At 36.6% G+C, this 18,483-nt stretch overlaps 1 protein-coding gene across 1 annotated transcript; it reads left to right on the top strand.

The window, feature by feature from the left end:
- Nucleotides 1–7: 7 nt before the first annotated feature.
- LOC132718990 (ribosomal RNA processing protein 1 homolog B-like) lies at nt 8–16,814 on the top strand. Its single transcript, XM_060702722.1, is given in 10 exon segments — nt 8–170; nt 7,381–7,463; nt 7,993–8,019; nt 8,021–8,137; nt 8,583–8,842; nt 9,212–9,353; nt 9,763–9,860; nt 10,370–10,542; nt 12,165–13,094; nt 14,221–16,814. Coding segments are annotated over 10 exon segments (2,238 nt in total). The 5' UTR covers nt 8–46; the 3' UTR covers nt 14,505–16,814.
- Nucleotides 16,815–18,483: the final 1,669 nt, after the last annotated feature.

Raw genomic sequence — 18,483 nt, 5'->3', positions numbered from 1 at the left:
AGCCTGGTACCAGCTATTTAAAGAATACTTCCGGACATGTGGAAAAATGGAAAATTTACCTGTAGAGATAAAATTTGCCCAAAACCTCGCTGGAAATGAAACAAAAACTCGAAACAAAGCTGTGAAAAAATTGAAAAAGTATTTGCGTGCAAAATCTGCATCGAAAAAAGGTAAGAACTCGCGTGTCGTCTTCGTACGAAGAGTTTCTCCCAAATGACATATTTTTTCGCGACCTTCTAAAAATAGCTTTACTTCTATATTTATCATAGATGAGAATCATTGTCAATTTATTGATTTCATTTCAGATAAATGGTATTCTTATACATAAAATTATGTATTTTAGTTTTATTTATTTATTTATTTATGCGTTCCATCTTCTGTACGGCCTTTACACTTGAAGTCCCGATGCAGTGATGAACTGCACCGTTCTTCTCAGGTCCTCTTTGCTGCCCCATAGCTTGTTGTTGTACGCTGTATCTGTAGGCCAATACGTCTGGCGGGCCTCTTCCAGGTTAGGGCAGTTCTGAAGGATGTGGAAGGGCGTCTGTTCTTCTGCTCCACACTGGCATGAAGCTGTATCGGCGAGACCAAGTCTTTTCATATGCTTTGGTAGACGGCAGTGTCCAGTTCTGAGCCTGAAGATGGTAACTTGGCTGGGTCTGTTTAGTTTGTTGATATTGTCGTTTTGGGATTTGTAGCCATCGTTTTTTTCTTTCCATGTGTTTCTGAATGAGCACTTTACTAAAGTCTTTGCTTCATTATAGGATATTGGGGGTTGGGGTTGCTCCTTCTTTGACCCTTCCTTGGCTAATTTGTCTGCAGCTTCGTTGCCGGCAATGCCAACATGGGCAGGAATCCATTGCAGTACCACGTTGTTGTGTTCTGACAGGCCGTCTAGTTGTGCCAGCAGCTGTCTCGTGGTGGTGTTTGATGGTCCTGCTGAGAGGGATTGTAGAGCTGACAGGGAGTCTGTCAGGAAGACAACGTTCCTTCGCTGTATCCCTTGCTCAATCAGGTGATGTGTTGCTGAGTGAAGGGCCTGTACCTTGGCTCTGTAGTTGGAGCTCTGTTTGCCCACTGCAGTAGCTAGGGTAAAGGGAGTCCCTTCAGGGTAGCTGATGTACACCCCGCTTCCAGCGTTTTTGACTGCTCTTTCAGCTGATCCATCGGTGTAGGCTTGGATCCATGAGTGTGGTGGATAGCGCTGATGGATCATGTCCAGTGTATGGGCTTTTTGTTGGACAGGATTTTGTGACTTGTTCTCAACTCCTGGGACATCAACTCTGATTGTTGGAGTGTGTTGTCTAGGGATCCATGTGTCTGGGGTGAGTGGTTCTATGTCTGTGTCAACTTCCACTCCCTTTTCACGATTCAGATCTCTGACAATGTGACTCAGGCTTTGTCTTTTTAAGTCTGCTTTAGGGTCTGCTCTGGAGTTTTGAGTGGAGCGGATGGGATGATAGTCTCCGTGCTTTCTCAGAATGTACTAGCACCTTGCACTGCCTCCTTGACTCTAGCGGTTTGAGGTTGGCTGTCTTTTCCATTTCTGCGACCGGTGTTGTCTTCATTGCCCCTAGGATGATACGTAGGCCTGAGTTCTGGACTTTGTCAAGTTTGCTCTTAGTGGTTTTCGAGGCTGTTGTCCATGATGTGGAGGCGTACTCTGCTATCGGTCTTACTGTGCCAGTGTAAATCTGTTTCAGGATTTTTCCATTTGCACCCCAGGTTGTGCCAGCAAGCTTTTTCATAATGGATAACTTTTTGATGGTTCTTTCTTGAAGTTTGTCTATGTGTGGGTTTCCAAGTTAGACGTGAGTCGAGTGTGACACCAAGGAATGTTGTTGTTTCCACTTGGGGTACTGAGATGTTGTCCAGGGTTAACTTGATTTTCTCCTTGGATCTTGATAGTGAGAAAAGCATGGTGACTGTCTTGGTTTTGTTGATGTTTAGGGCCCACCTGTCTGTCCACTCTGCTACCTTGTTCACAGCTGTTTGGATTCGAACTGTAGCAGTACCTACACTTGTTTCGGAGCTCCAGATAGAAAGGTCGTCAGCATGTAGGGTGTTCGACACGCATCTTGGCAGGTTGGACACAAGGTCGTTGATGTATACGAGGAACAATGTGGGGGATATTACTCCTCCTTGTGGCACCCCTTCTCTCATCTTTACTTGCTGACTGAGAGTGTTGTCGAGCTTGACTCTTGCTGTTCTGTTTGAAAAGGTAGCCCCTGATCCATTTGTGCAGCTTCCCAGACACCCCGTTCTGAAGCAGCTTCAAAAGCAGACCCTCCTTCCAGACTCTGTCAAACGCTTTAGAAAGGTCAAAGAAGACGGCAAGCACCTTCTTTTTCTCTTGGAAAGCATCTTCTATGTCTTGCGTGAAGTAGGCTAATTGGTCTTCCGTACTGTGATGTTGTCTGTATCCAGTCTGAGTTGGGACAAGCAGGTTGTTTGACTCAAGGTGCCAGACTAGCCTCTTGTTGATGATCCTCTCCAGGAGTTTACCAGTGCAGCTCAGTAGACTGATGGGTCTGTAGCTCTCTGGTTTGCTCTTGTCTTTACCCTTCTTGAAGATGGGTATGATGTGTGCTTCTTTCCATTTGGAAGGGAATTTACCAGAGTGCCAACTGAGGTTAAAGATGTAGAGAAGAGTAGTCTTGGCCTTGTAGCCTAGATGTTTTAGCATTTCATTGGTAATGCCATCTGCGCCTGGTGACTTCTTCTTCTTCAACTTCTTCAGTGCACCCTGTAACTCCTGCATGGTCAGACTGTCAGACATGTATGGGCTCACTTCACTTTCCCTATGGTTCTCAAGTGTTCTGGTCTCTTGTCTTACTTCTCTGACTCGTTCTTGTGGGAGGTTGACGCTACTCTCCGCCTCGTATACTCTGGCAAATGGTTTGCAGCGGCCTTTCCTGTGACAGGTTCGCTGTCAACTAGGAGGACTGTTTTCTTCTGCTGTCGGTTGTCGTTGTTCAGCAGATTGGTAAGATGCCAGAGCTTTGTGGTGTCTTTCTCGAGATTCAGAGATGCAGTTTTTTCATGCCAGCTTTTCCTTGTCTGTTCTGCCTTTTCTTCCTCAAAAAGTTCTTTTAGTTGATTATGTTTTAGGATGTTCTGTTCAGAGGGATTTTCTTCCATGATTTCTCTGGCTTCATTCATCTGATTTTGAAGTTTGTCCAGCTCTGAGGTCCAGAAGGGTTTGTAGTCCCGCCTTCTACCTCTGGGTATGGACTCTTGAGCGGCACTGAGAATCGCTTCAGTGAACAAACTTGCAGCCTTGTCCACATCTGATGTTTTAGTTTGGATGTTCTTACAGTTTCTGTCTGTCAGGATCTTAAAGACATTCCAGTCAGCTTTCTTGTAGTTCCAGCTTGGTGGTAGTTTGCCTTCTCTGTTGATACTTTTCTGGACAGTGATGATAACTGGTTTATGGTCACTGCCCCCGAGTTGTGATGACACTTCACGGTGCGAGATTTTCTGAATGTCGTCTGTGGCAATAGCTAGATCCGGGCTGCTTGTCGTGTGCCAGACTCTAGAATAGAATGTTGGTGTGTCATCTGGTTTGTTAAGGAGGACGAGACGATTGGACACAATCCAGTCTTCAACTTCCTCGCCTTTGGCATTAAGCTCCTTGTATCCCCAACTAGGAGAGTGGCTGTTGAAGTCGCCTACTGCTATCCAGTTGGTCTGGTTGTCATTTAGTTGGGGTAGCTTGATCTGCTTGTTTGGAGGGCTGTAGAGATTGAGGACAGTCAGGTTTCTGTCTGGCAGGATGACCTCTACACTGATGGACTCTGTGTCTGAATCAATGGAGCGTTCTTTCTCAACTGATGGTAAACTATTCTTCACTAGGGTGCAGACCCCACCCTTAGGTCTATTTTGTCTATCATGTCTGTAAAGTTCATAACCTCTGATGAAGAATCGGTGGTTTTCATTAAGATGGGTTTCCTGGATGCAGCAGATGTCGATGCTGTTAGTTTTCAGGAAATTTTGCAGCTCTAGCTTTTTGTGCTGCACACCCTCTGCGTTCCAATGCATGATGCGGAGGGGCTGGTTGTGACTAGTAGCTGTACTCTGTCCTCCCCTAGTCACTATAGGAGTACCAGAGCCGCAGTCAGTAGCTTTTGGTGGGCCCCTTCGAGGCTCGGGTCCCGGCGCCGCCCTACCCTCTCCATGGTTCAACAGGACGACACCACATCGATCCAACGTTAGTTGTACGGCCATACTGATGGGTTGTGCGTGAATGTCCGATTCGCTTCCCACGCCGATAAAGGCTGACATTCGCCGACTTCGGTGGTTGAGGTTTTTGCTCAGGGTGGCCTCCTCCCAAAGAATAGCTGCCTGTCAGGGCTATAGAACCTACTCCGTCCTTGGTTTTATATTGGTGATTTCCTTCACCTAGCACTTTCCCCGGAGGGGGTATAGCCGCAAGGCAGCGGAGGTTTGAAGTTAGAGTTTTCCTTCTCCTAGACAGACTGCCTTCCTAGGCTTACGAGTTCTGTCTACTCGAAGCAGTGGTTATGGCGCCAGAGAACCGCCTTCGCCCCTTCTCCTGTTAGTATAAGCAGGTCCGCCGGGCTAGTAACAAGCCATGCGTGCAGGCCAGGAGCTGGACTAGGTTGACAGAGGCTATATTTTCCGCACACCGTTGGAGCATTTTCTAAGTAATGGGAGCTTGTCCCCATTACCACCCCTGGTGATATCAACCACTGGACCCGTATTTTAGTTAATAAGTATCATTGAACATGAGGCATATTTAAAAGATTATCAGAACATTTTTGTACTGCAATCAATTTTTAGCAGTTTAGTTTCCTTTTCAGTTTTATTTTAAAATCATTTACAGTTTTATTCATCCAAAGCGGCTTGTATTGAATTAATTGATATATAGAGGGAAATAAGGAATCAATCGGGTATCAAAACACCAATGTCTTTGTCACAGTCTATTTTTTCTTTTTCAATGACCACAATCCAACTAATTAGACTTGACAATGAGACATCGAGATAATTTTTGACGGGGGATGGTTTGACAGGATTAAAAAAAAGTTTGTAAAATGGGTCAAACCGTTTCTGCCAAATTCATTAGGCTAAATGTCCACACGAATTTGAAAAATCCCAGAGCTTTGACATCATGCAAGTTCCAATAAAGTAAAGATCAAGGCTTCCAAAAATGACCAAGCAATTTGCAGAAATGGTCCCGCAGGGATTTTTTCCATGATTTTGGGAACACGACCCATACCAATGGAATTGAGAATTTCAGCAGTGTTTTGTTAAAAATTGGGGAAAATGCATGACTGAGTGAAATTTTGCAGTGATTAAATGGATGCAAACAATTACTGTCTATGATGGCATCTTATATTTAAGCACTATTACAGTGAAGAAGCCTTTATTTGCAAAGATTTTAGAATTTTTATTCAATATTTTTATATTGTAACTTTCAATTGCGAATTTTTTCTTATGGATTCGGAAAATAATATACTATTTTCAACCGGGAATATGACCCAATAACGGCTATAAAATAAGCAAAAAAAATTCCCTGTCCCGTTTCTTTGCAATGTCATTTATTTGGCATTTTGATCCTATATACCAGACATGGGGCGATTACTTGACAATTGTAATTGATTAAATTATGATTATTTGTCAAAATGCTTGATTAAATTAAATTACTGATTACTCTATTTTGACATTGTAATTGATTAAATTACTGATTACTGACAGGAGTAATCAGATTACATTTATGATTACTGATTACATGTACATAAGTTAAGAAATGCAATTTTTCAACACTATCGTTTTATTGAACATTTCTGGCAATATGAAGTATTTAAAAACAGCAGGCATATTTCCTGCCATGCTTGCGTATTGCTCTCTTTTCGATATGATGAAAATCTTTTTGTACTTTTTGCTTCTACATGGACTTAACAATACCAAAATGTAACTGAAAATATAACCATATCTCACTTTTGTCAGTAATTGCAGCTTATACTTGCTCTTTACTGAACCTGTAAAGTCTTCGCAATAAGTGATAATATACCTATCCAGGCCATTGTTATAATTTCACAGGTAAATTTAAGTGGTATAATTGTGACAATCATTTATGTATTGGGTCAATCTGTCAGTGATCTTTTCATCACCTTATTAAAACACAGGTGTCATCAAATCTGACCTGGGTGACTGCATTTAATTCACCTACACTACCTAAGACAATTAGTAGGCATTGACACTGGTACTTTTTTAACCTTTATATGTATGTTTGTTCAGCAATTTTTTTTAAGCTTATCTAACATGTATTGTAATCATACATGTAATCATTGTGATTACTGATTAATTGGTCATGTAATTGATTAAATTATGATTAAATTACAGGAAAAAAATTATGATTACTGATTACCGTGATTACTCAAAAAATTGTAATCGATTAAATTAAATTACCGATTACGATTACCCCATGTCTGCTATATACACCCTTCACACTGCCTGTATTCTAGCTAATAAACACACCATGATATGCCAGGAACTTTGCGGTAAAGGGTCAACTCTGCCCTATACCAACTCGGCAAAACATATAAACTTTTTCTGATTACTTCAACTTGCATGTTATCAAGGTAAGCTGTTTGAAATAAAAAATATGAGATATCTGGTATATTATTATATCCACAGAAAGTAAATTTAGGAGTAATTCGCTATGTTTATTCTTGCAGATTTGTTAAAGATTAATATAGATATAATACAAATGTGATTCCTTTGATGTTTTTTGTTTGTAAAGTAATCTTCAATAAAATATGAAATAAAAACATGTTGACTTGTTATTATAAGCTTCTAATTGTTGATTAGTTGCAGGTGGTCATTAATCAAATTTGAATGATTGCTTCAATCATAATTATTACCTGATTTATCGCTACCCTTAACAGAAACATGGTAATTGATTGGTAATACTTATAACTAGCAGGTGATAATAATTTAAGAAAACATCTTTCCACATTTGTGAATAAGTCCATATATTTTTTTTGTGGGTTCAACAATAAACAAATGCATTTTAGGACTGAGTTGACTATGCTATTACTTTTGGAAAAGATGCAAATATAATTTTCAGTTTGATATCAATAAAAATATATGTGAAAATGACGTTGAATACCTGTATAAATTAAAGTACAGGTTACCATAGGCACCATCATTCATTTTATTATTTTTACAATGTATGTAAAAAAAATTATTTTACAAAACATAATCAGATATAAAATATTTAAGTGTTTTTTATTTTGGATAATGAATAAAATTGTTGCTTATATACCCATGTAAAAAACAAACCTTAGGACTATATTTAAAAAAGGTTCTAAAGGACATATTTTATTTATATCATGACAAACATCATTGTTTCAGATGGCTTCAGTGAGGAAGATTTCCTCAAGCTATGGAAGGGTTTACACTATTGTATGTGGATGCAGGACAAACCTCTTTTACAGGTGAATACTCCTTTATATTATTTATTTATATCAATTTTTCAAACAATGAACTTTTAAATCAGGAAATTTTAGGATGCTTTATAAGAATATTGGGAAACTTGAAATGTACACATTACATATAAATAGTCACTCAGTTTGCTTAATAGGCAAAACACAAGTCATGTACTAATAGTAATAATAGATATTAAAGTCTAGACCTGCTGTTTCAGTTTAGTATGGCCTGTAATTATTTGCTAAATCTTCAAATATTCATAACAAAAATATTGTACACGAGATCTGAGTTTGATCTTGGGAACCAGAACTCTGACCAATAAAAAATGCTGAAGTTTGAGACAGACCTCAGAAAATATATTAACTTAGACAACAGCATTTTTTCAGAAGTCCCCACCCTCAGGAAATTCTTTAAAATGATGCAGTTTCCCCCTTTAAATTCAATATACAGTATATCATATTCATGACTTAAGCCATCATTATACTACAGTGGCAAAATTGACAAATATTATAACATGTTTTTATTGTTCTTTACTAGGAAGAGTTAAGTACCACATTGACACATTTTGGTACATGATTTGTCAACTGTTGAGGCCCAGCTGTTGTTTATCAAGGTGTTCTTTGTAACAGAGGCAAGGGAATGGCACAGTATTGATATATGGAGGCTGGATAAGTTCATGATGGTGAGTACATATATATCTGTAACCTATCTTAGAGTCTTATGAGAAGTTAGTTTGCTGACTTCGACTTGATTGCTCCTTCCATCAGGTCTTTTGAATGTAAAATAAATAATCCATTAACAAAGTACTGAAAGTAAAGGATAAAACAATGTTTTTTCATGTGTAAATGGTATCCAGGTAGCTTATGACAGGTTGTTGATTCTGACAGTGTCTTAAAATGCATGATGAGGTGTTTTCAACAATAAAGCTGGAATGTCGCCAGATGACCTTAACAGTCTCTGTGACTCGACTTTAAGCCCTTAATAGAAAAATTTTGCTACTCAATTATGGTAGTTTGATATTAAATTCCTGTACCAGTTTCAAAATTAATACAATTATTTTTATGCAAATTTGTAAGACATCTTAAATAAACCACACTTCTGTATATGATGATGTTGTTCTTTATTAGACGGTTAGGAATATGCTGAACCAGTCACTGGTGCTCGTGAAAAAATTAAAGTGGGACAAAAACAGACTGGATGGACTGACACAGGTTTTTTATGACACTATAATGAATCCTGACGCAGAAAACATACCGGATGGTCTAAAGATACATTTCTGTGACATTTACCTGGAGGAGGTGGAGAAAGTTGGCGATGGTCAGTTGACTGGTTCCCAGTTACTACAGTTATTGGTTCCCTTCATCAAGTTTATGCAGAAAGCGAAAAAGTAAGTGTAAAATACATATATCCTTTTTTGTAGGCTGTAATATACCTGATCATATTGCGGTCATTGTTTAGCTTTCTTGATCTGCCTGATGTTGGCCTTCAGTCTTGTATGTGCATCAACAAACAATTTTACTTCTTCAACATTTTTAACCCTTACATTTCTGAAGTTGTTTGCTTTGACTGTTGAAATGTTATATTTATTTAAGAGATTACAAAATGCTAATTGAAGCACAAAACTGTGGCAGTAGAAACATATTTCGTTAGACTGTATACTTAAAATTTTAAATTCCACACACTTATGCTGGTAGCATAGGCCCGTCATATTTGCTGGTTGTACTCTGTAGTGTTATAAACACTATTAAAATTTCAGTGGAACATTAATAAAGAGAATGATATCCTGTGTATTTGATCCAGTCATCACAAGACTTGCTGATGAAATAAAGTTAAAACAGAGTCAGAACATGGACACTGATGCCAGTGAAATGGAGGATATACCTTACCGTACTTTAAAGGTAATGTACAACACTGAATGTACTGGTACAAATAGATCATTTGTAAGGTGACCATTATTACAACAAACAAATACATTTGTTTTACATTGCAAAACAAAAAAATAAATAATATAGGTTTTACATGGTCAATTCTTTTTGAACTGAAGAAATAAGAAATTTTGAGGGGTGTAGATTTATTAGTTTGGCTGTCACACTGACTGTTTGAAGACTGACAAAACAAAACTGTGCAATTTTGGGTAGTCAATCATGGCCTATGGACACACAATCACACGATTTTAGTTTTTGAAGATTGGTTCCAAACAAGAGTTGGTGCTGGGGCCATGTGTCTTTACCAAACACAGGTTCTTGTATAAACTTACTTGCTTCCTATTCTTTGTTATACATGTATATGTGAACATTTATTTTCCAGTTTGATGGGAAGTTAATATCTGAATACATATTCCGTGTGAGCCAAGAAGATTGTGTACTATTGAGGAATAGACCTACAATGTATGGACTAGTTAAAAAGTTAGTATATTTTACATACGTGTGTATTGTATTTCGCAAGTGATATCATTTTTCTTGCAAATGAATGATTAGATTTATGATCATTCCAAGTGTCAAATGGACAAGTTATGAGATCAGAGCTTGAAAAATTCCACCCGTTCACTCTTAATTAAGAGTAGAATTTAAGAGAACTTGATGCAGGATGAGTACAGATATGTTACCTGCAGAGTGGATTTAGAAGCTAGTCGTTCTGCAGGACGAGTGACTGAAAATATTTCACAATGCCTGGAGGTCTTTAAGCTTTAAAACTGCTGGATTTGTGAAATGGATTTGCCCTGCTTTGAATTTGGAATAGTCCATTCAAAGATTAGGGGATTTCAATAACTAAGCTTCCATCAGTATAGAGCCTGTTTAAACGTAAACTTGAAATTAACGCTGGTCAACCTGTTAAGTGTTTATTGGCAAGTTTTTATAAAAGATAATTATAATGGGTATAAAGAATGTATTAACAGAAGTTTGACTGTTGCTAGGTTACAAGATGTGGAGCAAGGAGTGTTACCGGAGAAGAAAGAGATTGTTGTTACTGAAGGTGTTACAGGTCACGATGTGAGAGCAGCCGTAAATACGTTGATGAATTTGGAGACAAAGAAAGATGGGAAAAAGAAGTTCAAAAAGAAAAAGAACAAGAAAGAAAACCACAATGGTAATGCATATAGGTTTTTAGTCATTCATGCAGAAATAGACTTAAACTTCTCAAGGCAATTTAAAAAAAAAAAAAAAAGCTGATGTCATAATAATGGTTATGTTAACAAATTTGAGAAAATTGCTTAAATTTTCTCTAGCAAGCTGTCATTAAATTATACCCTTGCTTTTGATGATGATGATACGCTTCCTCACACAAAATGTCTGGAGTTTAAGATTTGCCAGCATTTCGACTACATATCCACTTATACAGTAAAACTTGAATTGTTTTAAACTATCATGTTGTATAATATTTACAAAAAAATAGTTGTTCTTAATTTTTAGCTCGACTATTCGATAAGAATAAGTAGAGCTATTGTAGTCACCCGAGCGTCGGCGTCAGCGTCGGCGTCGGCGTAACCACTTATGTTAAAGTTTTTGTAATAGTTCAAATATTTTCAAAGTCCATTGACATATGGCTTTGAAACTTTGCACACTTGTTCACCATCATTACCCCAACCTGTAGACAGGAGGAGGTAACTGTATCAAGCATTTTGACAGAATTATGCCCCTTTTTCGACTTAGAATTTACGTTAAAGTTTTTGTAATAGTTCAAATATTTTCAAAGTCCATTGACATATGGCTTTGAAACTTTGCACACTTGTTCACCATCATTACCCCAACCTGTAGACAGGAGGAGGTAACTGTATCAAGCATTTTGACAGAATTATGCCCCTTTTTCGACTTAGAATTTACGTTAAAGTTTTTGTAATAGTTTTAATATTTTCAAAGTCCATTGACATATGGCTTTGAAACTTTGCACACTTGTTCACCATCATTACCCCAACCTGTAGACAGGAGGAGGTAACTGTATCAAGCATTTTGACAGAATTATGCCCCTTTTTCGACTTAGAATTTACGTTAAAGTTTTTGTAATAGTTCAAATATTTTCAAAGTCCATTGACATATGGCTTTGAAACTTTGCACACTTGTTCACCATCATTACCCCAACCTGTAAACAGGAGGAAGTAATTGTATCAAGCATTTTTTTTTACTATCAAGCACTAAGAATAGTCGAGCGTTGCTGTCCTACAGACAGCTCTTGTTTATAAAGTATACAATATGAAGTCATTGTACAGAACTTTAAATGGTGCTTAAATTAAATTTTACATTTGATTCGTTGTTTTTGAAATTTGAGCATTTGTGGAAAAAATTTCTTCATTTCCATCTCGTAACGGTTTATATACAAGTAACAATTACAGTCAAAATTACATTTATGTAGTGCAATATATACCGTAATTCTTGATACAAATTACAGTAATTTGCGATGTATAGATATAGTTTTTTTTTTAAATACACAAATTCTTCACTTGGTAATATGTGATTGTAATGATTACAATATTTCTTGGTAATAAAAGCAGTAATTTGTGTTATAAATTCAAACATTCTAAGGTGATTATTTGTTAAAATTACACAAATGCTTGGAAATAAATACTGTGATTGTAATGAATTTCTTGGTAATAAATTCAGTTATTTGTGTTATAATAGTTAAATCCAAACATTGTAAGTACTAAATACAGAAATTCTCATCAAGTTTTACAGACTTCGATATTGTAGCTAATTTCTTATTATTGTTTTTACAAGATGTGGGTGTGAATGAAAACGCTGATCCAAATAACAACAGTGCTGGTGAGAATAATGGTCCAGAAAACCAGATGCCCTCGACATCCAATGCAGGGAGGAAACGTAAACATTCCCAAACAATGGATGGGGAACCATTTACTAAAATGAAGAAAGGAAAAATTGAGCAAGAAAGTAAATTAGAGGATAATGTTAATGAAAAGAAAACATTTCAAAAGTTGAAGAATAAATTTTCAAAGTTAGAAGTTATGAAAGGGAAGAAAGAGAAGAAGCTTCAAATAGAGAATAAGTCTAAGGAAGTGGCACAGTCTAAGAATGAAAAATCGAACAGTGTTACAAAACCTGTGTCGGAGAAAACTGGTAAGGATGTGGAAAAAAATTTAGACAAAAATAAAAAGGAACATAACGCTGTTACTAAGGATACGCCTAAAGTTGTGACTGTTAGTGCTGAGGTGCCAGCGTCTTTTAAGAAACAGGCAGACAAGAAATCTCCAGACACTCTGAAAAAGAAAGGTAAAAGAACGCATTCACAGTTGGCTAATGATGACACCAACTCGACAAATAATAAAATTTCAACACCGGTAGCTCAGAATTTGAGCACAGTACCTTCAATTACTGTACAAGAACCTACGCCAATTGTGAAATCTGGGACCCCTGCAACAAAGTCTCCTGCCGTTAGTAATGGTCTCCAAGATGGTGAAGTGGAGATTTGGATTCCTAATAAAAAATACAAAGGAAATAAAGATACAAACATTACTCCAAAGACGAACTTTGCATCATTTGATCAGTCTAGACCTCCTGTAGCATTTGTTAAGAGGTCTTTAAGTAAATCTTTAAAAAAGACGCCAAGTTCCCAGAAAACCCCAACAGCAAGTGGTGTGACAGGGTCTGCTAAACGTGTCAGTTTTGATATGAAGAAAAACAAAGCCCAAGGTAAGAAATTTTAAAGCATAAATCCATAACCTGCTGAAATTCTTAAATGGACTTCCCTAGTTTCCAATTTTGGGAATAAGTTCATTATCAATTTAGGGGAAATTAAAAATGAAATCAAAATGAAAATCTAAAAGTGTGGCGCCTGATCAGATTTTGGGCTAGCAAATTTAAGTATTGTTTAGAAATCTCTCATGCAAATCATACAGTTGCGGTTTTGGCAGCAAAATTTAAGGTTTTATCTGTCGAACAAACTCTTTAAGATCATAGTGAATGAAGAATTCCTTCTTGTCTTCTTGGGATTGACTTGTTATGAAGGACTTTGTTTGAACAATTGTGTAAGGAAACTATGCCCACATTGGATTTAGCTCAATACAGGATTAGAGCAGTACCTCTAGACGCTTGCAGAAATCATGATCACAAAATAGACAAATATCGTTTTTTTCCCCAATTTTTACATTTTTCCTTGATAATCGTACTTGATTCGGTGTGAAAAGATGATTTAGACCTGTTAAAGTTCATTTCGTTGGGTTAAAAGACAAGATTTTAGCATTTTATCATTCAAGCGCCTTGTCCGGTATATACCGGAATACGGTATTTAGTGTGGTGCTCCAATCCTTTTTTTAGTCACAGCCGCCCACATTAGGTCAGTAGTTTTATACAGGTGCCATTTTTCAGGTCTTTCCCTTCGTAAGCTTGATAGTCAATGCAAAACTTGCTCGTTTTATTTTAGTTTTTACCTATGCAATGCTTTACATAAACTTGCCCACACTATAAGTCTTACAATCTTAACAAAACTATTAATTATTTCATGGGAAAAGTTTGAAATAAGTGCTGACTAAATTCCAAACACTGCAGACCCTGATCAGAATGCATATTATGTGCAGGCTGATCTTAACAGTTGGTCTGCACTGGTCGCATAGGCAAAATCATTTGCCTCAAACATGAAAGCGTTGATGTTTCCTGCCTGTGAAAAAAAACTTTTTTAATTTGACTTCAAATGTACATGTAGCTGTATATAGACACGTGCACCATTGAATATAAAGTAATCTTATATTCATTAGGTGCTGATACTTTCAGTAAAGTATTGTATATTTAATATTTAATGGGATTTTTTTTTATCATTCAGGTTTTAAGGAGAGTTTAAACAGTCCATTGACGCCTTATAATCCAGCCAAGCAACCAGATACTGGAATCCTCAAATCACCGGGTTCTGCCCTGGCTAGTAAAGGGCCGAAAAAAGATATAGCTAAAAATAGTAACAGTACTCCTGAAACCCCGGTGACAAGACAAGCTTCTAATAAAGTTGTGGCTCAGAGAAAGAGCACAAGCACACCTGTGGTAACCATTGGTTTTGAGAAAAAGAAAGCCACGCCCAATCGTAGGAAAAAAGCAGCTGACTTTTTCTTGTGAAAATTCACTTCTTAGCACCTTGTTGTTTCAATTAACGCCGACACATGGGGAATTTCTATTCATAGACCATCTTCAGTTGGTACTGTGGTGTGTGTTGAAATGTCTTTCACAAGTTTTTGATAATTTCACGCCTATCTTTATGAAAATCGTGTTTTATTATTTTAGTCTTGATGGAACTGCTGCATTTACACACTCAAAAATCTTCATAATTCATCCTGTTACACTTGTAGTTTGGTCATTATCAGTGTATGTGAATATTTTCCAATTGCTCACATGAAAATGTTTATTAATAGCCTTAAATGACTCCACTTTCATTGAAGGCACTGAAGTTGTCTGCATCAAGAATCATGTGTAGCTCTGATTAGATTTACAACAAAAAGGATTGATTTTTTTAAAAATATTTTTGATCATCATGACATTTGGCCTTGCTTTTTCCCTACTGCTTTGTGCTTACAAGTTGGATAATGAGGAAAAATATTAAATAGATTTTAGTTTGTTTTTTAAGTAATAAACCATACTCTAAGAAGTCTTTTAATTGGACAATAATATGCTTCCCTACTTCTCACAGAGTTTACCAGTTGAATTGTTTGCTGGAAAGCATTATATAAATATAGTTAATATACTCTGTAGGTATATTGATTCCTTGCAGCTTGCTAGTATTTTCTATGGAATGTGATCAATTGTATTTCTTGTGCAACATATTCTTTGAATAAAATTTTTGTTAAAAGCATTTCTTTATGGTGCTACCATAAAAGTAATGAGGACCAATAAAGAGTAGGTCTGGAAGGACCTTTTGACAACACAAATTTGTTTCATAATGTATGCAAAATGTGAATGTTTCAGGGTTACAAATGTTGCTTAAAGTTTGAATTACATGTACTTCACAATTTATTTTTCGATAGGAAAATTGTCTGCAAGAGATTTCACTACAACACAACCGTATTAATCAATTGATGTGATTCTTATCAATCCCCATACTTTATAATGAATGTGTATAAGTTGAAGATATCTAGACGAGGATAGAGCAATTGGTGGTTCCGCTTTCATGGTCACTGTGTCAATGTAACATATAAAAGGACATAAGAAATTTAAGAAGTGTTTTAAACCTTGTATGTGAAATTAAAATTCTTATGTATATTTCAGTTTATAAAATTTATATAGTATGTATAAAATATTTGCAATGTTTCCTGTTAATAACATTATTTTGTTACCTTATGCATTTTGATTCATTTTTAAGGCACAAATTTCAATTGTTTATTGTTCAGTGCACTTTTAACCGACTATGAAATTCTATTAATAGTGTTATACTTCCACATGCTCGAATTTGTTGTTTCTGTTGTCATAACTTTAACCTACCTTTCTTATATAACATATTCATTGTAAGAAGCTGAAACCTTCATGATGGCAAAAACATATGTATCTCTTCATGAAAGCTTCATTTCCACATACTGTTGAACTTTACGCTAATGGCAAAATTTTCACAATTTTTGTATGTGATATACATGTTTAAGCATTGTTAATTTTGGAAACATTTTGTTTTAAGTGAAATAAACGTGTTTCAGTCAAAATATGTTTTAGTCGTTGAGAGAAAGTAGCAAAAAGTGCAGAGGAAGAAAAATAAAGAATAACTGGATTTTTTTTAAATGATAACCAACAGTATTTCTACCACATCATACTAGTAGTTCATTTACTCTGCAACATTTGCTTACCATTACATTCTGTAGACCATTTCAGGGCATGTGATTTCCAAGTCTATAGAAGTGGGAAAATTCGGTTTCATAAGTGAACATGTAAAAGTAATTACCACATTACTACAAAATATCATATTTGGTTGCTATGCCTAATATTCAGCGGGACAAGTATTCTATCGCTTTCAGTAATTTGAACCTTGGAAAACTTGCCTGGCAGGTATTTAAAAAGAACAAAATACTTATATTAGTCTTACGATTACAGATTATGTTAATATGCAGAATAGAACAGTTCCAATTGTGTTATAGAATACATGTATTTGTTTCCCTTATTTTCTTGAATAGTTTTGTCTATTTTTAGGTCTACAAAATTATTGAAACCTTTTGGAGTAGGCGATTATTCCAGTTGTATTGTAAGATATTTGTTTGCTGAATGGTTTTGTCTATTTTTAGGTCTCCCAAGTTTATTGAAACCTTTGACAGTATTAAAGAATATTTGTATGCCATATTCTTGAATGCTATTGTGTGCATGCATTTTTAGGTCTGACTGCGAGTGGATTTCCGAAAATTTGCTTATTTAATGTCTTTTTTTTCATGATGTGAAATAAAATTATATATCTTTCTCAAGTTGTTCATTCATTTACATAAAAAATTGCATCAAACTATACTTTTACAATCTACACTATGTATATAAATGGGGTTTCCAGTTGTATGGATAATACAAGACATGCCCAGGAGCAGAATATCGAGCCTGCTTGTCTTAATTCAAAACCTGAACCTATGAGCTTCTGATGAAGGACAGATGTAAACATTGGTGAGATGTGGGCAACACATCCTCTATACCCTTAACAAAATCTTAAAATTGCATCATCTAAAGTGACCTTGACCTGGTTCATGTGCATGACACAAAGTCTTATTCTAAACAAGAGGGCCATGATGGCCCTAGATCGCTCACCTGACCCATCAAACTCATCCAAACAATTATCTAGACAAGCATTCTGACCAAGTCTCATGACAGGTGAGTCAAAAATGTGACCACTACAGTTTAACAAGGATTATCCATATTTGAGCAGTGTGACCTAGTTTTTTTACCCAGGTGACCCATATTCAAACTTGACCTAAAAATCATCAAAACAAACTTTCAGACCAATTTCCAGGATACTTGGATCAAAACAGTAGCAACTAGAGTGTTAACAAGATTTTTCTATTTTTAGCTCCGGTGACTTAGTTTCACATGCGATTTCGAACTCATCCGAGCAATTACCTAGACAAGCATCCTGACCAAGTTTGATGATAATTGAGTCGAAAATGTGACCACTAGAATGTTAACAAGGTTTTTCAATATTTGGGCGGTGTGACCTAGTTTTTCATCCAAGATGACCCATGTTCGAACTTGACTTAGAAATCATCAGAACAAACTTTCAGACCAATACCTATGATATTTGGATCAAAACAGTAGCCACTAGAGTGCTAACACTATTTTTCTATTTTTAGTTCCTGTGACCTAGTTTTTCTTCCGATTTGACCAATGTTCAACTCATCCGAGCTATAACCTAGACAAGCATCATGTCAAAGTTTGATGATGATTGAGGCAAAACGTGACCACTTGAGTGTTAACAAGGTTTTTCTATTTTTAGCTCCTGTGACCTAGTGTTTCATCGGAGATGACCCATGTTCAAACTCATCCGAGCTATAACCTAGAGAAGCATCCTGTCAAAGTTTGATGATGATTGAGGCAAAAATGTGACCGCTAGAGTGTTAACAAGGTTTTTCTATTTTTAGCTCCGGTGACCTACTTTTTCATCCGAGATGACCCATGTTTGAACTCATCCAAGCTATCACCTAGACAAGCATCTTGACCAAGTTTGATGATGATTGATGCAAAAATGTGACCGCTAGAGTGTTAACAAGGTTTTTCTATTTTTAGCTCCACTGACCTACTTTTTCATCCGAGATGACCCATGTTCGAACTCATCCGAGCTATCACCTAGACAAGCTTCCTGACAAAGTTTGATGATGATTGATGCCAAAATGTGACCGCTAGAGTGTTAACAAGGTTTTTCTATTTTTAGCTCCGGTGACCTACTTTTTCATCCGAGATGACCCATGTTCGAACTCATCCAAGCTATCACCTAGACAAACATCCTGACCAAGTTTGATGATGATTGAGGCAAAATTGTGACCGCTAGAGTGTTAACAAGGTTTTTCTATATTTAGCTTTTGTGACCTAGTTTTTCATCCGAGATGACCCATGTTCGAACTCATCCTAGCTATCAACTAGATAAGCATCC

The sequence above is a fragment of the Ruditapes philippinarum genome, unplaced genomic scaffold (genome assembly GCF_026571515.1).
Source record: "Ruditapes philippinarum isolate M1 unplaced genomic scaffold, ASM2657151v2 ctg1578_1_1_1_1, whole genome shotgun sequence".
In the NCBI taxonomy this organism is placed as follows: domain Eukaryota; kingdom Metazoa; phylum Mollusca; class Bivalvia; order Venerida; family Veneridae; genus Ruditapes; species Ruditapes philippinarum.
This window is presented reverse-complemented; position numbering and strand designations above follow the sequence as displayed.